Source organism: Dendrobates tinctorius, unplaced genomic scaffold (assembly GCF_039654945.1).
Source record: "Dendrobates tinctorius isolate UK_male_01 unplaced genomic scaffold, ASM3965494v1 ptg000015l, whole genome shotgun sequence".
Classification (NCBI taxonomy): Eukaryota; Metazoa; Chordata; class Amphibia; order Anura; family Dendrobatidae; genus Dendrobates; species Dendrobates tinctorius.
Genome location: NW_027361683.1, coordinates 46,420,242 through 46,446,383, shown reverse-complemented (window position 1 = coordinate 46,446,383; position 26,142 = coordinate 46,420,242). Strand labels below are relative to the sequence as shown.

The 26,142-nt window shown below is 47.1% G+C and overlaps 1 protein-coding gene across 1 annotated transcript in view; it reads right to left on the bottom strand.

Moving 5' to 3' along the window:
• The window catches only part of LOC141076975 (transcription elongation factor A protein 3-like), a 189,790-nt gene that overhangs the window by 159,086 nt on the left and 4,562 nt on the right, over positions 1 to 26,142 (bottom strand). Inside the window, exons 2-4 of the mRNA XM_073564148.1 lie at positions 4,979 to 5,041; positions 4,725 to 4,830; positions 4,558 to 4,630 (exon numbers count right to left, since the gene is read on the bottom strand). Of these exons, the coding sequence (XP_073420249.1) occupies positions 4,558 to 4,630; positions 4,725 to 4,830; positions 4,979 to 5,041 (242 nt within the window). The remainder of the gene's footprint in view (positions 1 to 4,557; positions 4,631 to 4,724; positions 4,831 to 4,978; positions 5,042 to 26,142) is intronic.

Here is a 26,142-nt window from a genome sequence, read left to right as displayed (position 1 = left end):
TAGATGGGCCTCGTCATGAGATGTAAAAAGTGAAGTATTTTTCATTGTACTATACCGCTATTTCTCTGCCGTATCGGAGCATGATGAGTTGTGGTATGTGTTAAAGGGGCGCTCTTTGGCCCAGGGCACATGAAAACCTGGAGCCAGCCCTACCCCCCCACAACTTTAGCCAAATAACCCCCATTTTTCAGTGCGTAACTTGTATTATGAAGTTAATTAAGGTTGACAAGCTTAAGTAAGAAGAATTGATGCTTTTGGCATTCAAATGGGCACTGTAGGCGTGTTTCCTGTCCTCTCACTGCCGACTTTTATTCCCCATTGACTTACATTGGGTTTCGTGTTTCGGGCCGACCCCGACTTTTCCCTATAATCGGCCGATCTTGCTCGACCCGACTTTTGGAAAAGTCGGGTTTCACGAAACGAAACTCGACCCTAAAAAACCAAAAGTCGCTCTGCTCTATTTAAGAGGTTAACAACACTTTTTATGCTGGTCAAAAACATGCAGCTCCATTTCAGCTGCTTGTGATCTGGTCATTACCTCTTTCTATAAAAACTAGTCAGACCATCTTGTCCGCGCAGGTGAAAAATTCATCTTCCTGTATTGTGTGCTAAAGCTAAGTGGTTGGAGTAGAGGTGTTGTAATACGTGTGTGTTTATCTTCTGGTCTCTGTTCCCATTTAGTTTATTACTCTCTGTCCCTATCCTCCTCCCTATTGTTGGTTAGTGCTTTTGTATGATAGAGGTTTTTTGTTATCCCTGTTTTGTCTTTGTGTCTTGTTTACCTCGAGCATAGTAAGGTCAGAGACTCAGGCCTCCCTTCCTTTAAGAGTACCACTGAATCAGGGATAGTTAGGGTCCCAGTTCCAGGGACAGTTTGAGCTCCCCTTCCTTACCGAAGACCGACACAGCATGACAGCAGTACTTTACTCAGCCTTAGTCAGGGGACACTGTGTGGATGACTTAGGAAGAAGGGAGTCACTGGACCAAGATAGCAATGCCCATCAGACCTGACCAACCCGAAGGTGAATACCTGGAGACATTTTCCCTTTAATGCATCCCAGAACTGTGTTTGCCTTTTTTGCGACTGCATCACACAGTTGACTCATGTGCAATTTGTCATCTATTAGTATACCCAAGTCTTTCTCACACATGCTGTTGTTCAGTGCTAGTCCTCCCATTCTGTAGATGTAATTTTCATTTTTCCTGCCCAGATGTAGAATCTTGCATTTTTCCCTGTTAAATACTATACTATTATTCACTTTCCATTGGTCAAGCTTATCTAAATCCATCTGAATCTTTGGCCGGGGTCACACTTGCGTATGGCATCCAGTGCGAGAGCATCGGATGCGATATGCTAATGATCCTCTGCTCCTGCTCTGCTGCGAGCAGGAGCAGAGTATCATGCGACTGTGCGCCGAGCATCTCGCACAGCAAGGACCGGAGCACAGCAAGGACCGGAGCACAGCTGCGGAGGAGGCGGAGAAATTAATTTCTCCATCTCCTCCTTTTTCGGGGTCAGCGTATATCGCACAGCACTCGGATGATATCCAAGCGATGTGTGCTGTCTCACTCGCACTCATAGGCTTATATGGGTGTGAGCGAGCCGAGACTCAGCTGAGTGTTGGTGGCAGTCGCAGCATGCTGTGATTTCACTCGCACGTTGAAAATGAACGAGAAAAAAATGTTTTATCGCATAGTACACGTCTGTATTCATTGCTAGTGTGACCCCGGCCTTACTCTGTCTTCTGTAGTGTTAGCTATCTCCCCTAGCTTTGCATCATCTGCAAATTTGATTAGTTTACCTTCAGATCCCTTACCTAGGGCCAGGACAGAGTTATCTGGTGATCCATGACATCAACTCAACCATATGACTTCTGGAAATCAGAAGATCATTTCCCTTTTAAGAGCATCATTTTTTTTAGATATTTTTATTGTACTAGCATTTTAAATTTGCAGACTTGTTTTAAGATAATCACATTGTATGATAATAATTTGAATTTAGACGACACAAGCAAAACAAACAGTCCTGCCATAACATGACATGCCACCCACCAAACCATCTGGTGCTTGGTGTTTTTATCCCACACTAGGCTATATAAACCATTTTACCTGTCCATTGTGTTTTACTTGCTTTAATGAAGACATCACATGGGACAGATTAACTATACAATGTACATTGTAAGTCAAATAACTATTGGTAAATAGGATTGAAGTATAGTTGTTGCAGCCTAATTAAGCTCCATTTACACTTGTGTTTAAACATTACATTTATGTGTTCCATTATAGGAACAAACAAACAAAATTAATTAAAAAAACAGATCCGTTGCAAAACTAATATGAACAGAAGCATAGAGACACCATTGATTGTTATTTGGTCCATTTGGTTTTGTAATGCACTGTGTACATTTTAGATAAAGTGCGTCATACAGAATTTTACCTACCATCTACCAACTTTATAAATTAGATCCTATGCTACCATTTTCAGCAGTTGTGCAATGGATGGGTTCTTGACATTAATAAAAAAATGTTTGACATCGTAAAAAATGTAACAGACAAATGAATGTGAAAATTCAGGTGTGAATCCAGCTTGAGCAGCACTAGTGGAGAGACAGGGACAGGATCTAGTTTCTGGTGAAAACATGACAATTTTCTCACATTTCTGCTTTTCACATTCTGTCAGGTGCTATTTGATGGCAAGCACAGTGTAGTCGGCAGTACTATCCTTGCTGAAAGCTGACGATTATTAAAGGGCTCGTCATTGCTAGATTATGATTAGAAGTCATGACACTGCACACAGAGCTCTACTTACTTTTTCAAATGCAACTTCTTCATTCTGCTTTCTTAGGCTAGTTTCACACTTGCTTTTTTTTGCAGCGCGTTTTTCCCGCAAAAAAACGCATTGAAAAAACACATACAAAAGCAAACAACTGCTGCGATTTTTTCAAGCATTTTTATGAGCATGCATGAAAAAAACGCAGCGTTTTTATGCGTTTGTATGCGTTTTTAGTGCGTTTTTACCGCGTTTGCGTTTTTTCCAACATTAGGTGGCCCCTCACACTAACCCAAACCATGACTTTACTAACCCTAACCCTGACCCTAACCCTAACCCTAACCCTGACCCTAACCCTAACCCTAACCCTTACCCTAACCCTTAACCAAATCATACTTAACCCTAACCCAAACCCTAAACCCTAACTAACCCTAACCCTGACCCTAACCCTAACCCTAACCCTGACCCTAACCCTAACCCTAACCCTAACCCTAACCCTGACCCTAACCCTAACCCTAACCCTGACCCTAACCCTTAACAAAACCATACTTAACCCTAACCCTGACCCTAACCCTAACCCTGACCATAACCCTAACCCTAACCCTGACCCTAACCCTAACCCTAACCCTGACCCAAACCCTTAACCAAACCATACTTAACCCTAATCCTGACCCTAACCATGACCCTAACCCTTAACAAAACCATACTTAACCCTAACCCTGACCCTAACCCTAACCCTAACCCTAACCCTGACCCTAACCCTTAACAAAACCATACTTAACCCTAACCCTGACCCTAACCCTAACCCTGACCATAACCCTAACCCTAACCCTGACCCTAACCCTAACCCTAACCCTAACCCTGACCCTAACCCTTAACCAAACCATACTTAACCCTAATCCTGACCCTAACCCTGACCCTAACCCTTAACAAAACCATACTTAACCCTAACCCTGACCCTAACCCTAACCCTAACCCTAACCCTGACCCTAACCCTAACCCTAACCCTAACCCTGACCTTAACCCTTAACCAAACCATACTTAACCCTAATCCTGACCCTAACCCTGACCCTAACCCTTAACAAAACCATACTTAACCCTAACCCTGACCCTAACCCTGACCCTAACCCTAACCCTGACCCTAACCCTAACCCTAACCCTAACCCTGACCCTAACCCTTAACCAAACCATACTTAACCCTAATCCTGACCCTAACCCTGACCCTAACCCTTAACCAAACCATACTTAACCCTAACCCTGACCCAAACCCCAACCCTAACCCTGACCCTGACCCTAACCCTAACCCTAAACCCCTTAACTAACCCTAACTCTAACCCAAACCCCTAAATTCCATGGTTAAAAAAAAAAACGCATATGCAAAAAAACGCATACATGAGCATGCCAGTGCGCACATATGCGCATCCATAGGCTATAATGGCCATTTTTAGCGCAAAACGTGCGCATATGTGCGCATGCGCTTTTTTGCAGGGCCAAAAAATGCAACATGCTGCGTCTGGAAAATACAAACGCACACCCCAAAAAAACGCAGCGCATGAAAATCGCATACATGCGCTTACAAGCGCGCAGGTATGCGCACCCATGTTAAATATAGGGGAAAAAACGCATGCGCACATATGCGTTTTTTTCCAGCGCTAAAAAACGCAAATGTGAAACCAGCCTTAGATTTTAATTCAAGTAGAGAAAAAAGTGAAAATGAAATTGAGAGAAAAATTTGCAGATTTTTTAAAGAAAGAGAAAGATTCAGTCGCCTCATTTTTTTTTCTTACTTTTCGGGTTCTGTCTTGGTAGGAGAAGCCATAACTCCAGCATCTGATGCTCCATTGTTCTTGTAAGAGGTTTCTAAGACACAGAAACATACATGAACATTTTTTCTATATACCTTCTGTCAATTAACTAATTTTTATTTGCTCACATAAACCTGGAACCTACTTACCCAGCAGTCTTTTCCAGTTCTTGATGATTACTTTGGCAAGCTCTCCAATCTCTCGATCCTTGCTTTGCTTTTTTAGTTTATTCACAGTCACTCCAATCCTAGTGCTCTGGGAGAGGGAGGGCAATGCACTCATTTTTTTTTTTAACAAATACCCCTAAGAAGCTATATGCTACTCACTCACTTCTGAATTCTAACAACCCCTTACTCTCTAATGGTCTGTGCAGGCTTCTGAAGTAGGAGGAGGTGCCACTCACCCTCAGGAGTGTGACCGTCATTTGAAATCTTTGCAGCTCCTTTAATAGATCCAGAATACGATCCTATAATAATTTCAAACAGAGAATAAATATGGATAATACAATGCAATAACAATAGGACTGAAGAGGCAAGAAATGTGTAGCCACTTCCTATACATGATTTAGACCTTGTGCAAAGTATGGCTCCAATTCATCATTGGTGGGAGTTTTTAAGTCACATTTCTTTTTTGTCTTGTGGCATTTGCTGACATTTTTTGCTCACGCAGTTCATGAATTTGGCACAAAGTCAAAAATAGCCTTTTTTTCCTGCCACTTGTCATTATGCTACTTTTTGAGCAAAAAGTCACATTTATTTTCAAAATGTTGTAAAAATATGCAATTTTGACATAGATGCAGAAAATCCAAGGGGGGACTGAAATTAACTTGCGCCAAATATTGCAACTTTTTAAAAAGTTGCAATTGATGAATCAGATCGAAAACATCTAGTATCACTAAACTTATGAAAGCCGAAAAAATTGGAGTACACAGTCCAATAAGTGCATAAAATGTATAAATTTATTAAACAGAAATGTTGATAAAACATAGTGGACCTACACCAGCAGATGTCATGTTTCTCAAAACCATCAATGATTGTGGATACTTCACACTAGACCTTGGAAATCAAAGTCTCAGACTCTGGAGGAGTGGACAGGCACACAATCCAAGCTGCTTGAGGTCTAGTGTGAAGTTTCCACACTCAGTGATGGTTTGGGGAGCCATGTCACCTGCTGGTGTAGGTCCACTGTGTTTTATCAAGACCTAAGTCAGCGCAGTCGTCTGCCAGGAAATTTTAGAGCACTTCATGCTTCCCTCTGCAGACAAGCTCTTTGGAGATGGAAGTGTCATTCTCCAGCAGGAGAACCTGTCCACACTGCCAAAAGTACCAATACCTGGTTTAAAAACAACAGTATCACTGTGCTTGATTGGCCAGCAAACTCACCTGACCTTAACTCCATAGAGAATCTATGGGGTATTGTCAAGAGGAAGATGTGAGGAAAGAGAAAAATAAAGCACACTCTGCTTTAGGTAAGAGGTGCTGGCTGAACTTTGGTGAACCCAAAGTAAAATAGAAAAAAGGAAACAGCCGCACTCAAGCAATGCAATACTTTGCAAAATGAATTCAGATTTATTTACAATTGTAAGTAATACTACAGCAGGACCAAAATCTTTTAGTGAAGATAGGGTAACGTTTCGACCCCACCAGTGTCTTTGTCAAAACCTCACTGGATAGTGAGGTTCATCACCACAAGGAGAAACAAAGAAATGGGGCCACCACCGAAACGATAATTAAGGGGATCCAACCTAGACCTAAATAGTACATATGTTTGACAAAAAGGAGAGAAAGAAATAGGCCATAAGCAGGGGATCACCCTGAATAGGACATAGCATATATAATACAAATTTTATTAAACACAGCAAACAGCAAAAATTCTTAAAAACATTAAAAATGGTCACAAATGTGACACATACACAAATAATACAATGCTCATAATAGAGCAACCCACCTGCTACCAACTATCACCCTCACTGAGAATGATGCCTATATCCCTAGGTCCATGTAAACAGGATTCTCAGTAGGAGAATTAGTAAGCTCACACATAGGTAATATAGAACATATGAGTCAGAAACACCAATAATATACAAATACAATGAAAAAATGATGCAATTCCAACCCAATAATTACAAAAAACAGTACAAGGAATAATGTAAACCCAAGAAGATGCTGATCACTGTGAGGTGTACAAAAAAGACAGAAATGCACACTAAATAGACCTCATATATGCGTAGAGGTACCCCAGCCCAAGATCAGGCATAGGGAACATCAAGGGTACCCCTGACGAAGCCAGCTAGAGTGGCGACACGCGTCGGGTCTCTGGCTCTACCTGCCCCACTTCACTTCTCATGGGTTTTGTATTGTGCTGATTTGTATGTGTCGTTATCATTTGGGGTGGTTATGGAGATTTTCTCTGTCCACTTAGACCCTCTCTAGCCCCTAATGGTCTGGCTGATCTGGTCCTCGATGTTCCATATGCCTGATCTTTCAGTAGGCCAACATTTCAGTAGTAAAATAATTTTTTCAAGCTGGTGTTATAAAGTATTCTAATTTACTGAGAAAATGACTTTTGGGTTTTCATTGGCTGTAAGCCATAATCATCAGCATTAGCAGAAATAAACACTTGAAATAGATCACTCTGTTTGTAATGACTCTATATAATATGAGTTTCACTTTTTGTATTGAAGAATTGAAATAAATTAACTTTTTGATGATATTCACACAAAATACAAGTCACAGAAAATAGTTCATAAATAACATTTCCTGCATGTCTACTTTACATCAGAATTTTTGAAACATAATTTTTTTTTTTAGGAAGTTATAAGGGTTAAAAGTTAACCAGCAATTTCTCACTTTTGCAATGAAATTTGGAAAACCATTGTTTTTAGGGACCACATCACATTTGAAGTGACTTTGAGGGGCCTATATGACAGGAAACACTGAAAGGTGACACCATTTAAAAAACTACACCTCTGAAGGTGCTCAAAACCATATTCAAGAAGTTTATTAACTCTTTAGGTGCTTCACAGGCATTAAGAAAGTTTGGAAGGAAAAAATGAACATTTAACTTTTTTTCACAAACATTTTCCTTTAGACTCTTTTTTTTATTTTTACTTTCACAAGGGTAACAGGAGAAAAAGGACCATAACACCATAACATTTGTTGTGTAATTTCTCCTGAGCAAAACGATACCCCACATGTGAGGGAAAACCACTGTTTGGGCCCCTGGCAGGGCTCGGAAGGGAAGGAAGTGCCATTTGACATTTTTAATGTACTGTAAATTTTGCTGGCATACAGTAATTAGCAGATGCCATGTAGTGTTTAAAGAGCCCCTGATGTGGCTAAACAGTAGAAAACCCCCACAAGAGACACCATTTTGGAAACTAGATCCCTCAGGAAACTTAACTAGATGTGTGGTGAGCACCTTGAACCCCCAAATGCTTCACAAAAGTTTATAACAATGAGCCGTGAAAATAAAAAATCACATTTTACTTCAAAAAGGTTTTTTAGCCCCAAATTTTGCATTTTCATAATGGTAACAGGATAAATTGCAGCATGCAATTTGTTGGGAAATTTCTCCTGAGCATCCTGATACCCCATATGTAGAGAAAAACTATTGTTTATGAGCACGGCAGGGCTTGAAAGGGAAAGAGCACCATTTGAGTTTTTGAATGCAAAATTTGCTAGAATCATTAGCTGACCCCATGTGGTGTTTGGAGAGCAACTGATGTGCCTAAACCATGGAAACCCCCCACAAGTCACACCATTTTGGAAACTAGACCCTTCAGGGAACTTATCTAGATGTGTGGTGACCACCTTGAACCCCTAGGTGATTCACAGAAGTTTATAACGTTGAGCTGTGGAAATAGAAAAAAAAATCACATTTTAGCACAAAATGTTTTTTTAGCCCCAAATTTTGCATTTTCACAAGTATAAAAGGAAAAAATGGACCCCAAAATTTGTTGAGCAATTTCTCCTGAGTATACCAATATCCCATATGTGGTTAAAAACTACTTTTGAGGCACAGTGCAAAGTTTAGAAGGGAAGGAGCGTTATATTGGAGTTCAGATTTTGCTCGACTGGTTTGACAGTGCCATGTCACATTAGTAGAGCCCCTGAGGTGCCAGATCAGCAGTACCCCCCATAAGTGACCTCATTTTTCAAACCACACTTCCTAGTAATTTCATCTAAGGGTGCAGTGATCATATTGACACCACACGTGTGTCACAGAATTTTATACCATTGTGCAGTGAAGAAAAAATAGTTACATTTTTACCACTAAGATTGTGTGTTAGCCCCACATTTTACATTTTCATACTGGAAAATGGGTAAAAATTGCACCAAAATGTGTCCCACAATTTCTGTTGAATGTAGAAATACCCTATATATGGATGTACAATACTACTGTCACGGACAGTGTAGGCAATACTAAGTGCAACATGAAGGGATGAGGGGAAGGGAGCCCAACATCAGAGAGGAGGGAAGTGGGGACCCCTAGGCAGACACCCGCAACCAATCATGCCCACTTTATTGCGGTGCCGTATATATCCGATGGTTTGTGGGAACGCAGCTTCCGCGGAGCCGTATATATATGGCACATGTCGAGAAGGAGTTAAGCAAGACGCACCACTAACCAAACAACACCATGAAGACCAAGGAGATCTTCAAACAAGTCAGTGACAAAGTTTTTCAAAAGTACTTGTAAGGGTTGGTTTATAAAAAAATATCTCAATCTCTGAAAATCTCCCAGAGCACTATTAAATCCATTATCATCAAATGGAATGAACATGCACCACAAGAAACCGGCTATGAGAAGGCTGCCTACCAAAACTCCCAGCCTAGGCAAGGCAGGCACAAATCAGAGAAGCAGCATCAAGACCAAAAGTAACCTGAAGGAGCTGCATAGTTCCCAAGCAATGACTGGAGAATCAGTCCATATTAACACAATAATCCGTACACTCCCTAGAGGTGGCCATTATGGAAGAGTGGGCAGAAAAAAGCCTTTACTTACACTCAAAAATTATATGGTTCATTTTGAGTTTGCCAAAAGACATGTGAGAGACTCTCCAAATGTATGGAGGAAGGTGCTGTGGTCAGATGAGGCCAAAATTAAACTTTTTTGCCACAAAGGTAAATGCTATGTCTGGCGCCAAATCAAAACAACTCATCATCCCAAGAGCACCATCCCACCAGTGAAATATGGTGGCGGCAGCATCATGCTGTGGGTGTCACAGGTTTACCGCAACAGAGTGGAGCCATAAAACTGCAGCGTCTTATTTCTCCTACTCCTGCATTGATTAGAAGCTCTTCACCTTTATATTAAATGGTGTTAAATATGGCGCTTGAACCTCTAGGTTCAAGTAACATATTGTAATTCGATTTCTTATATTTATAGTGCTTTGAAGAAAGCACCATCATGTAATCCGAACGCTGCTAACTTATTATAGTGCTTTGAAAAAAGCACTATCTTGTAATCCGAACGCTGCTAACTTATCCTTCTTATTATTATTATAGTGGTTTGAAAAAACCACTATATTGTAATCCGAACGTCGTCGTCTTCTTCTTCTTCTTCTTCTTCTTTCCGCAATTAATGCGGCCCGAACCGCTACACGCACAGACTCCGTTGAGGTGTCGTTTCGAAGCCAGCGTCCATGAGAGGTGTGCTAAGTATTTTTCGTGTCGATCGGATTTGTAGTTTTTGCGCAATTTGCGTTTGAAAATTTTTATCCCGTCATTGGAATGCACTGTCTCCAATGCTTTTCAATGGGAAATGGCAAGACGTGACCTGAGGCGATTGAAATGGCAGTTGAGCTCATTGATATGCACAGGCAGACCCAGTTACTATGCCAACGCCTACGAACATCACATGACGCCCCCAAGAGAGAGCTTCTGCCACATAATATCAGCTCTTAAAGCGAAACCCACAGCACAAATGCAAATCTAGCTTCATCACATGACGCATGCCCCTGAAAGAGAATGTGCGCCAAAGTGTATTTAGAAGCCCAGTGAGCCAAACTGGCTCTTAAAGGGCCGAAGCGCCAATGATTCTTAAAGGGCCGGTGCACCGAAATGAGTCTTAAAGGGCCGACGCGCCAAATCGAAAGCTGAGTGAACCCAGGCTCCAAATCGGAGGCTGAGCCACCCCGGCCTCCAAATCGGAGGCTGAGCCACCCTGGCCTCCAAATCGGACCCAGAGTGGCCCGGCCCACCAAAAACGGACCCAGAGTGGCCCCGCCCACCAAATCAGACTCAGAGTGGCCCCACCCACCAAATCGGACCCAGAGGGGCCCTGCCCACCAAATCAGACCCTGAGGAGCTCCGTCCACCAAATCGGACCCAGAGTGACCCCGCCCACCAAATCGGACCCTGAGGGGCCCCGCCCACCAAATCGGACCCTGAGGGGCCCCGCCCACAAAATCGGACCCTGAGGGGACCCACCCACAAGATCGGACCCTGCGGGGCCCCGGCCACAAAATCGGACCCTGAGGGGACCCACCCACAAGATCGGACCCTGAGGGGCCCCGGCTACAAAATCGGAACCTGAGGGGCCCCGGCCACAAAATCGGACCCTGAGCGGCCCAACCACAAAATCGGACCCTGAGGGGCCCCGGCCACAAAATCGGACCCTGAGGGGCCCCAGCCACAAAATCGGACCCTGAGGGGCCCCGGCCACAAAATCGGACCCTGAGGGGCCCAACCAACAAAATCGGACCCTGAGGGGCCCCAGCCACAAAATCGGACCCTGAGGGGCTCCGGCCAGAAAATCGGACCCTGAGAGGCCCCACAGGCCAAAGTGGCCACTGAGAGGCACCCACAATTAAAATGGATCCTGAGTTGAAAGTCTTGCAGGGGCAGCAGGCAAGTCTCTCTTAAAGGGGCAGCCCGGGCACCATTTCAAACCACAATCTGTACTTCCTTCAGGAAATACACATCTAGTTATTATTATTAAGTTGATTTCCGCAATTAATGCGGCCCGAACCGCTACACACACAGACTCCGTTGAGGTGTCGTTTCGAAGCCAGCGTCCATGAGAGGTGTGCTAAGTATTTTTCGTGTCGATCGGATTTGTAGTTTTTGCGCAATTTGCGTTAGAAATTTTTTTTTCCCGTCATTGGAATGCACTGTCTCAATGCATTTGAATGGGGAAATTTTGCCATAGACAAAACATGCCCTGAGGCTATTGAAATGGCAGTTGAGCTCATTGATATGCGCAGGCACACCCAGTTACTATGCCAACGTCTACGAACGTCACATGACGCCCCAAGGACAGAGTTTCTGCCACATAATATCAGCTCTTAAAGCAAAACCCACAGCACGAATGCAAATCTAGTTTCATCACATGACGCATGCCCCTGAGAGAGAATGTGCGCCAAAGTGGATTTAGAAGCCCAGTGAGCCAAACTGGCTCTTAAAGGGCCGAAGCGCCAAAGTGATTCTTAAAGGGCCGGCGCACCGAAATGAGTCTTAAAGGGCCGACGCGCCAAATCGAAAGCTGAGTGACCCCAGGCTCCAAATCGGAGGCTGAGCCACCCTGGCGTCCAAATCGGACCAAGAGTTGCCCCGCCCAACAAAAACGGACCCAGAGTGGCACAGCCCACCAAATCGGACACTGAGGGGCCCCGCCCACCAAATCAGAATCAGAGTGGCCCCACCCACCAAATCGGACCCTGAAGGGCCCCGCCCACCAAATCGGACCCAGAGGGGCCCTGCCCACCAAATCGGACCCTGAGGAGCTCCGTCCACCAAATCGGACCCAGAGTGACCCCGCCCACCAAATCGGACCATGAAGGGCCCCGCCCACCAAATCGGACCCAGAGGGAACCCGCCCACCAAATCGGACCCTGAGGGGCACTGCCCACTAAATCGGACCGAGAGGCCACGCCCACCAAATCGGACCCTGAGGAGCCCCGCCCACCAAATCAGACCCCAAGGGGCCCCGCCCACCAAATCAGACCCTGAGTGGCCCCGCCCACCAAATCGTACCCAGAGTGGCCCCGCCCACCAAAATGGACCCAGGGGGCTCCACCCACAAAATCAGACCCTAAGTGGCCCCACCCACAAAATCGGACCCTGAGTGGACGCGGCCACAAAATCAGACCCTGAGGGGCCCCGGCCACAAAATCGGACCCTGAGGGGCCCCACCTACAAAATCAGACCCTGAGGTGCCCCCGCCATAAAATCAGACCCTGAGGGGCCCCGGCCATAAAATCGGACCCTGAGTGGCCCCGGACACAAAATCGTACCCTGAGGGGCCCCACCCACAAAATCAGACCATGAGTGGCCCCACCCATAAAATCGGACCCTGAGGGGACCCACCCACAAAATCGGACTCTGAGGGGCCACACCCACAAAATCAGACCCTGAGGGGCCCCACCCTCAAAATTGGACCCTGAGGAATCCCGGCCACTAATTCAAATCCTGAGGAGCCCAGGCCACCGAATCGGATCCTGAGGGGCCCCATCCACCAAATCAGACCCTGAGGCCAAAGTGGCCCCTGAGAGGCACCCATATTTAAAACGGATCCTGAGTTGAAAGTCTTGCAGGGGCAGCAGGCAAGTCTCTCTTAAAGGGGCAGCCCGGGCACCATTTCAAACCACTATCTGTACTTCCTTCAGGAAATACACATCAAGTTATTCAGTTGATTTCTGCAATTAATGCGGCCTGAACCGCTACACGCACAGACTCCGTTGAGGCGTTGTTTCGAAGCCAGCGTCCACGAGTGGTGTGCTAAGTATTTTTCGTGTCGATCGGATTTGTAGTTTTTGAGCAATTTGCGTTTGAAAATTTTTTTTCCCGTCATTGGAATGCATTGTCTCAATGCATTTCTATGGGAAAATTTTGCGATAGGAATACATTGGGCAGTTGTGAGGTGATTTAAATGGCAGTTCAGCTCATTCATATGCGCAGGCAGACCCAGTTACTATGCCAATGCCTACGAGCTTTACATGACCCCACCAGGACACAGTTTCTGCCAGATAATATCAGCTCTTAAAGCGAAACCCAAAGCACAAATGCAAATCTAGCTTCATCACATGACGCATGCCCCTGAGAGAGAATGTGCGCCAAAGTGGATTTAGAAGCCCAGTGCGCCAAACTGGCTCTTAAAGGGCCGACGCGCCAAAGTGATTCTTAAAGGGCCGGCGCACCAAAATGAGTCTTAAAGGTCTGGCGCACCAAATCGAAAGCTGAGTGACCCCAGGCTCCAAATCGGAGGCTGATTGACCCCGGCCTACAAATCGGACCCAGAGTGGCCCCGCCCACCAAATCGGCCCCAAAGTGGCCCCGCCCACCAAATCGGACCCAGAGTGGCCCCGCCCACCAAACGGACCCAGAGTGGCCCCGACCACCAAATCAGACCCAGAGTGGCCCAGCCCACCAAATCGGACCCAGAGTGGCCCTGCCCACCAAACCGGACCCTGAGGGGCCCCGCCCACCAAATTGGACCCAAAGGGGCCCCGCCCACCAAATTGGACCCTGAGGGGCTCCGCCCACAAAATCAGACCCTAAGGGGCCCCACCCACAAAATCAGACCCTTAGGGGCCCCGGCAACAAAATCGTACCCTGAGGGATCCCATCCACCAATTCAAGCCCTGAGGAGCCCAGGCCACCGAATCAGATCCTGAGGGGCCCCACCCACCAAATCAGACCCTGAGGGGCCCCACAGGCCAAAGTGGCCCCTCAAAGGCACCCACAGTTAAAACGGATCCTGAGTTGAAAGTCTTGCAGGGGCAGCAGGCAAGTCTCTCTTAAAGGGGCAGCCCATGCACCATTTCAAAGCACTATCTGTACTTCCTTCAGGAAATGCACATCTAGTTATAGTGCTTTGAAGAAACCACTATATTGTAATCCGAACGCTGCTAACTTATTCTTCTGCTTCTTCTTATTATTCAGTTGATTTTCCGCAATTAATGCGGCCTGAACCGCTACATGCACAGACTCCGTTGAGGTGTCGTTTCGAAGCCAGCGTCCACGAGTGGTGTGCTAAGTAATTTTCGTGTCGATCGGATTTGTAGTTTTTGCTCAATTTGTGTTTGAAAAAGCATTTTCCTCAATGCATTTCAATGGGAAAATTTTGCCACAGGGAAAACATGCCCTGAGGTGATTCAAATGGCAGTTAACTCATTGATATGTGCAGGCACACCTAGTTACTATGCCAACGCCTTCGAACTATACATGACCTCTCCAGGACAGAGTTTCTGGCAGATAATATCAGCTCTTGCAAATCTAGCTTCATCACATGACGCATGCCCCTGAGAGAGAATGTGCGCCATAGTGGATTTAGAAGCCCAGTGAGCCAAACTGGCTCTTAAAGGACCGATGAGCCAAAGTGATTCTTAAAGGGCCGGCGCACCAAAATGAGTCTTAAAGGGCCGGCGCGCCAAATCGAAAGTTGAGAGACCCCAGGCTCCAAATCAGAGGCTGAGCCACCCCGGCCTCCAAATCGGAGGCTGAGCCACCCTGGCCTCCAAATCGGACCCTGAGGGGGCCCCGCTCACCAAATCGGACCCTGAGGGGGCCCCACCCACCAAATCGGACCCTGAGGGGCCCCGCCCACCGAATCGGACCCTGAGGGGCCCCGCCCACCAAATCGGACCCTGAGGGGCCCTGCCCACCAAATCGGACCCTGAGGGGCCCCGCCCACCAAATCGGATCCAGAGAGGCCCCGCCCACCAAATCGGACCCAGAGTGGCCCCGCTCACCAAATTGGACCCAGTGGGGCTCTGCCCACAAAATCAGAACCTAAGGGGCCCCGGCCACAAAATCGGACCCTGAGGGGCCCCGGCCACAAAATCAGACCCTGAGGGGCCCCACCCACAAAATCAGACCCTGAGGGACCCCAACCACAAAATCGGACCCTGAACGGCCCCGGCCACAAAATCGGACCCTGAGGGGCCCAACCCACAAAATCGGACCCTGAGTGGCCCCGGCCACAAAATCGGACCCTGAGGGGCCCCATCCACAAAATCGGACCCAGAGGGGCCCCATCCATAAAATCGGACCCTGATGGGCCCCAGCCACAAAATCAGACTCTGAGGGGCCCCTGCAACAAAATCAGACCCTCAGCGGCCCTGCCGACCAAATTGGAACCAGAGGGGCTCCGCCCATAAAATCAGACCCTAAGGGGCCCCACCCACAAAATCGGACCCTGAGGGGCCCCGGCCACAAAATCAGACCCTGAGGGGCCCCAACCACAAAATAGGACCCTGAGGGGCCCCAGCCACAAAATCGGACCCTGAGGGGCCGCAGCCACAAAATCGGACCCTGAGGGGCCCCAACCACAAAATAGGACCCTGAGGGGCCCTGGCCACAAAATCGGACCCTGAGGGGCCCTGGCCACAAAATCGGACCCTGAGGGGCCCCACCCACAAAATCGGACCCTGAGGGGCCCCGGCCTCAAAATCAGACCCTGAGAGGCCCCACAGGTCAAAGTGGCCCCTGAGAGGCACCCACAGTTAAAACGGATCCTGAGTTGAAAGTCTTGCAGGGGCAGCAGGCATGTCTCTCTTAAAGGGACAGCCCGGGCACCATTTCAAAGCACTATCTGTACTTCCTTCAGGAAATACACATCTAGTTATAGTGGTTTGAAAAAAGCAATATCTTGTAATCTGAACGCTGCTGACTTCTTATTATTCAGTTGATTTCCGCAATTAATGTGGCCCAAACCACTACACGCACAGAGTCCGTTGAGGTGTCGTTTCAAAGCCAGCATCCATGAGTGGTGTGCTAAGTATTTTTTGTGTCGATCGGACTTGTAGTTTTTGCGCAATTTGCGTTAGAAATTTTTTTTTCCCGTCATTGGAATGCATTGTCTCAATGCTTTTCAATGGGGAAATGTTGCCACAGACAAAACATGCCCTGAGACGATTGAAATGGCAGTTAAGCTCATTGATATGCGCAGGCAGACCCAGTTACTATGCCAACGCCTATGAACTATACATGACCTCTCCAGTACACAGTTTCTGGCAGATAATTTCAGCTCTTAAAGCCACATCACAAATGCAAATCTAGTTTCATCACAGGGCGCACGCCCCTGAGAGAGAATGTGCGCCAAAGTGCATTTAGAAGCCCAAACTAGCTCTTAAACGGCTGACGCGCCTAAGTGATTCTTAAACTGCTGTCGCACCAAAATGAGTCTTAAAGGGCCGGACCGCCAAATCGAAAGCTTAGTGACCCCAGGCTCCAAATCAGAGGCTGAGCCACCCCGGCCTCCAAATCGGAGGATGATCGACCCTGGCCTACAAATCGGAGGCTGAGCCACCCTGGCCTCCAAATCGGACCCAGAGTGGCCCCGCTCAACAAATCGGACCCAGAGTGGCCCCGCTCAACAAATCGGACCCAGAGTGGCCCCGCCCACCAAATTGGATCCTGAGGGGCCCCGCCCACCAAATTGGACCCTGAGGGGCCCGCCCACCAAATCAGACCCAGAGTGGCCCCGCCCACCAAATCGGACCCTGAAGGGCCCCACCCACCCAATTAGACCCTGAGGGGCCCCGCCCACCAAATCAGACCCTGAGGGGCCCCACCCACCAAATCGGACCCTGAGGGGCCCCACCCACCAAATCAGACCCTGAGGGGCCCCACAGGCCAAAGTGACCCCTGAGAGGCACCCACAGTTAAAACGGATCCTGAGTTGAAAGTCTTGCAGGGGCAGCAAGCAAGTCTCTTAAAGGGGCAGCCCCGGCACCATTTCAAAGCACTATCTGTACTTCCTTCAGGAAATACACATCTAGTTATTCTACTTCTTCTTCTCCGCGTTTTCTGCAATTAATGCGTCCCGAACCGCTCGGCGCAGAGACCCTGTTCAGGCGGCATTTTGAAGCCCTTGGTGGGGACAGGTGTGCTATGTATTTTTGGAGTCGATCTGATTTGTACTTTTTTAAAAAAAAATCGCATTTTAAGCAAAAATTTTCCCATAGGAATTAATGGCGACCTTTCCATGACCCCCAACTGACATGGATTGAAGCCACAGCGCAGGTGCAGTGACCTTACAAAGATGACAGCTATGCAAATGCAGCTTCCACACATGACCCGTATTAGCTAACAGAAGCTGACAGATCGATGATTCAAGGTCTTAAAGGCGCAGCATGCCAATGGCTTCTGAAAAACCCCACCCAGTGATGGCTAACCTTGGCACTCCAGCTGTTGTAAAACTACAACTCCCAGCATGCTGTTGCAACCTGCAGCAGTTGAGGCAGCAGTTGAGGAATGTTGGGAGTTGTAGTTCTCCAGCAGCTGGAGTGCCAAGGTTTGCCATCACTGCAGTCAGATGCCAAAGTGGCTTTAGAAGCCCAGTGTGCCAAAGTGGCCGCTGAGGGGCACGGAGTGCCAAAGTGGCTACCAAGTGGCCAAAGTGGCTACTGAGGTGCCGAATGTGCCAAAGTAGCTACCAAGTGGCCAAAGTGGCTACCGAGGTGCCGAATGTGCCAAAGTGGCTACCAAGTGGCCAAAGTGGCTACTGAGGTGCCGAATGTGCCAAAGTGGCTACCAAGTGGCCAAAGTGGCTACCGAGGGGCCGAATGTGCCAAAGTGGCTGCCAAGTGGCCAAAGTGGCTACCGAGAGGCCGAATGTGCCAAAGTGGCTACCAAGTGGCCAAAGTGGCTATAGAGGTGCTGAATGTGCCACAGTGGCTACCAAGTGGCCAAAGTGGCTACCAAGTGGCCAAAGTGGCTACAGAGGTGCCAAATGTGCCAAAGTGGCTACGGAGGGGCCGAATGTGCCAAAGTGGCTACCAAGTGGCCAAAGTGGCTACCGAGGTGCTGAATGTGCCGAAGTGGCTACCAAGTGGCCAAAGTGGCTACCGAGGTGCCGATTGTGCCACAGTGGCTACCTAGTGGCAAAAATTGCTACCAAGTGGCCAAAGTGGCTACAGAGGTGCCGAATGTGCCAAAGTGGTTACCAAGTGGCCAAAGTGGCTACTGAGGTGCCAAATGTGCCAAAGTGGCTATACACAACATTCATATTCTAACTTTACTTTCTTACAGTCGACACCTGATACACTGCTGTAAAGCTGGCAGCGCTGTTCAAGCACCATGTATTTCCTTCAGGAAATGCCCATCTAGTTTCTATTAGCAATGCATCAGTTATTCTGCTCAGTTGAGCAACCCATCTCCTGGAAGCTTGTGCCATTGTTAGCCACTCCTATCTCCTACATAAACTGGGTCCTGGCTAGCACTTAATGTCAGTGCTATCTTATGCTGCATGGTTGGAGGTTATTGTTGGTTGCTGTTGGAGAAGGTGTTTGGTGGATTAATCTGTGACTGTTGCTAGGTTTTGAGAGTGTGATAATTCCCTTTCTTCTCCTACTTTGTTTTAGCCCCATTCTCCACCTCCACCCCATCCTCATCCTGGGTGCTGTGGTGAAAAGGTATCATAGGATACTACTACTGTATCCATAGAAAACTACTGGAACAACACATCCATCTTGAACTGTCCTCCCACCTCTCTTCTTGCTCCCTCTTCAACTGCTTACAATCTGGCTTCCGACCGCATCAATCCACTGAAATTGCCCTAACTAAAGTCACCAATGACCTATTAACTGCCAAGGCCAAGTGACACTACTCTGTCCTCTTCCTCCTGTACCTCTCCTCTGCCTTTGACACAGTGGACCATTCCCTATTACTACAGACCCTCTCATCTCTTGGCATCACAGATTTGGCCCTATCTTGGATCACATCATACCAAACAGACAGGACATTCAGCATTTCCCACTCGCACACCACCTCCTTTCCGCGCCCCCAATCTGTCGGAGTCCCGCAAGGTTCAGTCCTATGCCCCCTGCTCTTCTCCATTTACACCTTCGGCCTGGGACAGCTCATAGAATCTCATGGCTTTCAGCATCACTTCTATGTGCTGATGACACACAGATCTACATCTCTGGACCAGATATCAGCGCGCCCTACTAACCAGAATCCCACAATGTCTGTCCGCTATTTCATCCTTCTCTGCTAGATTTCTAAAACTTAATATGGACAAAAGAGAATTCACCATCTTTCTTCCATCTCACTCGACCCCCCCAATGGACCTATCCATTAAAGTAAACAGCTGCCCGCTCTCCCAAGTCCCACAAGCTCGCTGCCTCGGGGTTATCCTTGACACTGATCTCTTTTTCAAAGCACATACAGTATACAAGCCCCTTCCACTTCCTGCCGACTTCAACTCAAAAATATTTCACGGATCGTACATTTCTCAACCAAGAATCTGCAAAAACCCTAGTCCATGCCCTTATCTCCCACCTTGACTACTGTAAACTCTAGCTTTGTGGCCTCCCCTCTAACACTCTTGCACCCCTCCAATCTATTCTAAACTCTGCTGCCAGACTAATCCACCTGTTCCTCAGCTATTGCCCGGCCTCTCCCCTCTGTCAATCCCTGTACTGGATCCCCATTACCCAACAACTCCAGTTCAAAACCCTAACCATGACATACAAAGCTATCCGCAACTTGCATCCTCCATACATCTTTGACCTCGTCTCCCAGTACTTACCTACACGCAACCTCCGATCCTCACAAGATCTCCTTCTCTACTCCTCTCTTATCTCCTCTTCCCACAATCGCATTCAAGATTTCTCCTGCGCATCACCCATACTCTGGAACTCTCTACCACAACATATTAGACTCTCACTATCAAAATCTTCAAAAAGAACCTGAAGAGCTACCTCTTCCGACAAGCCTACAACCTGCAGTAACCACCAATCGACCAAGCCACTGCATGACCAGCTCTACCCTCGCCTATTGTATCCTCACCAATCCCTTGTAGATTGTGAGCCCTCGTGGGCAGGATCCTCTCTCCTCCTGTACCAGTCATGACTTGTACTGTTTAAGAATACGGTACTTGTTTTTATTATGTATACCCCTCCTCACATGTAAAGCACCATGGAATAAATGGCGCTATAATAATAAATAATAATAATAGGAGCAGGGTAGAGCTTGCATGGCTATTCTTGTTATTTTCAACATCAGCCAGCCCAATGGCAAAAGATTGTTAAAATTGAGAAAAATCCCTTTAAGTCCTACTCAGTAATTGATAGCCTTTTCGTAATGAGGGTGCACATATAGATAGCTGTCTATCATTGAGTAGGACTCCTAATCACAAAATGGTCAGGAATTTTAATAAATGGCTTTGTGGTGCCCCTGAGGCTTCAGTCGCCACAGAGGTACTGCACCTTCTCCTAAGGTGTAGTGCCCCACCATCCAGGTAGGCTGGGAGCTCCTTTCCGCATTCCAACACTTGCACCCTACACACAGGATAGTTCAGCAGGGACCCATCCATGCTTTATGCTGGAAAGGTCATAGGGTGCCTTTTGTGGTCCCTGACTTCGTAACACAAGAGGTGCATGGGAGGCGGGTGGAGTTAGATATAAAAGAGAGGGAAGAGTGAAAGTTATTGGTTAGTTGGTTAGAGGAGAGAGAAGAGAAAAGATGCGTGTCTGAGGGACGTGCTGCAGCAGGTCCCAGTGACCTGGGCTGCTGGCATGAGAAAGACCAGAGAAAGAGACTGATAAGATTGATAACCTAACCTTCCATAAGAGAGATAGAACAGATCGGAACGAAGGAGAAGAGAAGGACGGTGGGAAGCAGGTTGAGAAAGAGAGAGAACCCTTCCAGTCCAGAGAGCGCAAAGGCCGGGGCCCGGTCCCTGAGGTTGATTTGAACTTTATGTCCGGCAACAGACACCGAAGGAGTAGTGAGCCGCTAACGCCTTGCTCCCATCATAGACTTGGGACACAACAGCAACTGAATAGAGAGCCGGGACGTAGTGAGGAGTCCCCGAGCAGGCTACAGCTGTCTGTCATACAAGTAAAGACTAGGAACGCCTAGAGAGAGGCATTCCAGGGTAACTAAGTACTGGAGTGCTTCGCACCTAAAGGTGCATTGGAGGAGTCGTTCAGTAAGGTACATGTTGGCGGAGTGTGGAAGGGAGAATCCTATCCTGCCTGGAGGTTGGTTGGAGCCCTGACCTGGAGAACATGGTACGGAGGCAGGCAGTTGTGTGAACTGCAAACAGTGAGTAAAGCTTTGGAACCGCACACTCTGGTGTCCTCCAGTTATTCCAGCACCACTACACCTGGGTACCAGCCTCCATACCATTCTGCGCCTCTCCTTATCCATTGCACCTACACTGCCCTGGGACTACAGCTCCACCTGTGGGGAGCTATACCATCTCTGCTGCACCACACCATCAGTCCCAGCGGATCTGCATGCAGCGTTGGCTCACCATCTTACTTGCCAAACACCACTGGTGGCGGCACAAACTATTCATATAAACTTTAACACCATTAACATCACCACCATTGATATTGGGCGCCCAGGGCCACGGACCGGGTCATCGCTGCTGTGACACCTCATCCCCCTGACACTGGCCCGGTACCGAGTACCCCACAGCCCTGGGTGAAGCGAGGGTGACCCAGCTTAATTTTGGAAAATCTACCAAAATATATATTAATCTACTAAGCTCATCTTGCACTAAGATCCTTGTCAGTGGACCTGCATTATAAGGCTGTGTGCACACGCTGCGGATTAGGTGCGGATTCATCCGCGCGGATTTTGTAAAATCCGCAGGTCAAAATACCTGCGGATTGCTCTGCGGTTTTGCCCTGTGGTTTTTCATCTCAATGGAGGAGAATCCGCAGTAAGAATTGACATGTCAATTCTTTCTGCGGATTGAAAACCGCAGATAATCCGAGCGGAAAATTCCGCACCGTCTGCATTGCGGTTTTTGATTCCCATAGGGAATTATGGTACTGTACACCGCATCAAAAACTGCTGCGGGTCCGCAGCGGCCAAAACCGCTGCGGAACCGCAGCAAAATCCGCAGCGTGTGCACACAGCCTAATGTGTCTGCTTCCATTATAATGTCCATAAACCAAATTGCTTATCTGAGCAGGAGCCATCTCTCAGCAGCCAATAGTGAATGTGTTTTGAACAAGGCAAAGTGAATAAGCCCCTGCCAGACTCCCCTGGTGGAGACATATCTACCTGATAAAAAAATAATTTGGTGCAGAAATTCAGTATATCCAATTTTTGTTTCCCAGTCAGAAGATACATACATGTGAGATGGTGTTGCTAAAATCAGCAGATTTGGCTGACCTAAGCTTAACCCTTTAAGGACTGGGCAATTTTTTGTTTTTGTGCTCTCATTTTTTCCTCTCATTCCAAGAGCCATAATTTTTTTTTATTTCTACCCACATCTATATATATATATATATATATATATATATATATATAAACGCCTAAATAAATAAATAAATAAATCTTTATTTTTATATAGCGCTAACATATTCCGCAGCGCTTTACAGTTTTGCACACATCATCATGTCTGTCTGTAACTGAAATCTCGGGCCGCTGAATGGTCGCGGCCGCCAGGCCACAACCAATCAGTGACTGGCGCAGCTGTTTGTAACGGTAAGCTGCGCCTGGCGGCCGCGACCAATCAGCGGCAGGCGCCTCAGGGGAGTGAGGGGACCATGCATACCAGGAAAGGGGGGTGAGGAGACCATGCATATCAGGATTGGGGGTGCGGGGACCATGCATACCAGGATTGGGGGGTGAGAGGACCATGCATACCAGGACTGGGGGGTGAGGGGACCATGCACAACTCCCAAAGGGGGGTAAAAGGACCATGCATACCAAGATTGGGGGGTGAAGGGAACCATGCCTATCAGGAAAGGGGGGTGAGGGGTCCATGCATACCAGGAAAGGGGGGTGAGGATACCATGCATACCAGGATTGGGGGGTGAGGGGACCATACATACCAGGAAAGAGGGGTGACGGTGAGCATACATACCAGGATTGGGGTGTGAGTGGACCATGCATACCAAGAAAGGGGGGTGAGGGGACCATGCATACCAGGATTGGGGGGTGAGAGGACCATGTATTCCAGGATTGGGGGGTGAGGGGACCATGCATACCCCGAAAGGGGGGTAAGAAGACCATGCATACCAGGATTGGGGGGTAAGGGGACCATGCATATCAGGAAAGGGGGGTGAGGGGACCATGCATACCAGGATAGGGGGGTGAGGGGACCATGCATACCAGGAAAGGGGGGGTGAGGATACCGTGCATACCAGGATTGGGGGGTGAGGGGACCATACATACCAGGAAAGGGGGTGACGGTGAGCATACATACCAGGATTGGGGTGTGAGAGGACCATGCATACCAAGAAAGAGGGGTGAGGGGACCATGCATACCAGGATAGGGGGGTGAGGGGACCATGCATACCAGGATTGGGGGGTGAGAGGACCATGCATACCAGGATTGAGGAGTGAGAGGACCATGCATACCCCGAAAGGGGGGTAAGAGGACCGTGCATACCAGGATTGGGGGGTGAGGGGACCATGCATATCAGGAAAGGGGGATGAGGGGACCATGCATACCAGGATAGGGGGTGAGGGGACCATGCATACCAGGAAAGGGGGGTGAGGGGACCATGCATACCATGATAGGGGGGGTGAGGGGACCATGCATACCAGGATTGGGGGGTGAGAGGACCATGCATGCCAGGATTGGGGGGTGAGAGGACCATGCATGCCAGGATTGGGGGGTGAGGGGACCATTCATACCCCGAAAGGGGGGTAAGAGGACCATGCATACCAGGAAAGAGGGGTGAGAGGACCATGCACACCAGGATTTGGGGGTGAGAGGACCATGCATTCCAGGATTGGGGGGTGAGGGGACCATGCATACCCCGAAAAGGGGAGTAAGAAGACCATGCATACCAGGAAAGAGAGGTGAGAGGACCATGCATACCAGGATTGGGGGGTGAGAGGACCATGCATTCCAGGATTGGGGGGTCAGGGGACCATGCATTCCAGGATTGGGGGGTCAGGGGACCATGCATACCAAGATAGGGGGTTGAGGGGTAGCATGCATATCAGGATTGGGGTGAGAGAACCATACATATCAGGATTGGGGGGTGCATTATTGCATTATTATTAAATCTTCAAAAATAAACTGCATATATATTCTAGAATACCCGATGCGTTTGAATCGGGCCACCATCTAGTGGTTATATAAGGGCTTTTTTTGGAGGATGAGATTTTAATATTACCATATAGAATAATGGAAAATGGGAAAAAATTCAGAGTGAGGTCAAATTGCAAAAGAAAAAAGAAAAACTCAGTTCTGCATTTGTTTTTTGGATTTTGCTTTTATGTCATTCATTGAGCAGTAAAAATAACTTGGAAATATCATTCTCCAGGTCAGTACGATTACAGCGATATCAACTTGCATGTTTTTTATTTAAATACTGTAAGTGGTAAAAATAATTCTGAAATTAGTAAAAGAAAAAAAATTGTTTCTTCATTTTTCATTTACCAGTTTATGGAGCTGTGTGAGGAGTCGTTTTCTCCAATGACCTCATGTTTTTACTGATATTCACCCCAAAGTAGTAAGATGTTTCGATCACTTCTTTTTGCATTTTGTGCTGAGTTGTGGCGTTGAAAAAAAATTCACAATTGATTTTTTTTCTCTTTACAGCGCTTATCAGTCGGGTTAATTAAAGGGCTTCTCTGAGAAATGTGCTAAAATAGATTCATTAAACAATACACATTTAAATATTACCGTAAACATTTTTCTAAATACCTTTGTATAACAAAAAGGAATGTTTTATCTAGTGCACTCTGTCAGGATTCCAATATGGGAGATATCATCAGTCACAACCGCTCTAGCTCTCAAGAGGACAGCTGTACGAGTAGGAAGGGCTACATGAAGGTCATGTCAGAGCAGGGTTCGGGCAGGCAACATGGACACACACATTGCTCTGTGCAGGCAACCTGACCGGACACTGAGCAGAGCCGGATGACAAGCACCTTTCTTGAATTGACTGAGAATGAACATCCACCTCAGTCAGACAGTTTTAGTGCTTCTGTCTCTTGCTTCTGCACTGCTGCATGACCTGGTAGTTGCTATCTTGGAATCCTGACACAGTGCAGTAGCTAAAGCAAGACTTTTTGCTAAATAAAGGTATTTAGAAAAATGTTTAGTATATGTGTATTATTTATTTATATTATTTATTTAATTTATTAGATTTCTCAAAGAATCCGTTCAATTTTATATTTTAATAGATAAACGCGGCAATATATATGTGTATTTTTTTAAAGATCTTTAGGTTAAATGAGGTGAAGGGGAGTAATTTGGATTTTTATGTTTTTCAGTTTTAAACCAGTTTTTACTGTATTTGTTAGTCCCTTAGGGGACTTGAACCTGCGATCATCTGATTGCTTGTACTATACAACGCAATAGCACAGTATAAGAGCATAATAACACAAACCATGGTCTCTTGTGAAGACCATTCACAGGAGTACTGTCATGCCAGGCATAGAGATCTTCAGCAACCTATCTACACCCCACGATGGCATCATGGAGGTGCTAATGAGCAATTAGAACGGCGTGCCCCTTGAGACGCGTGCTGGAAATGCCACTGTCAGAGATTTGGCTGCTAGAGGCAGATGACTTCACTTCACTCAAACAAGCAACACTTGCATTCAAATAAGCTCTCACCTCTGCTAAACAGGCCTACTTCACATCCCTTGTATCTTCCTTATCCCACAACCCTAAACAGTTATTCAATAC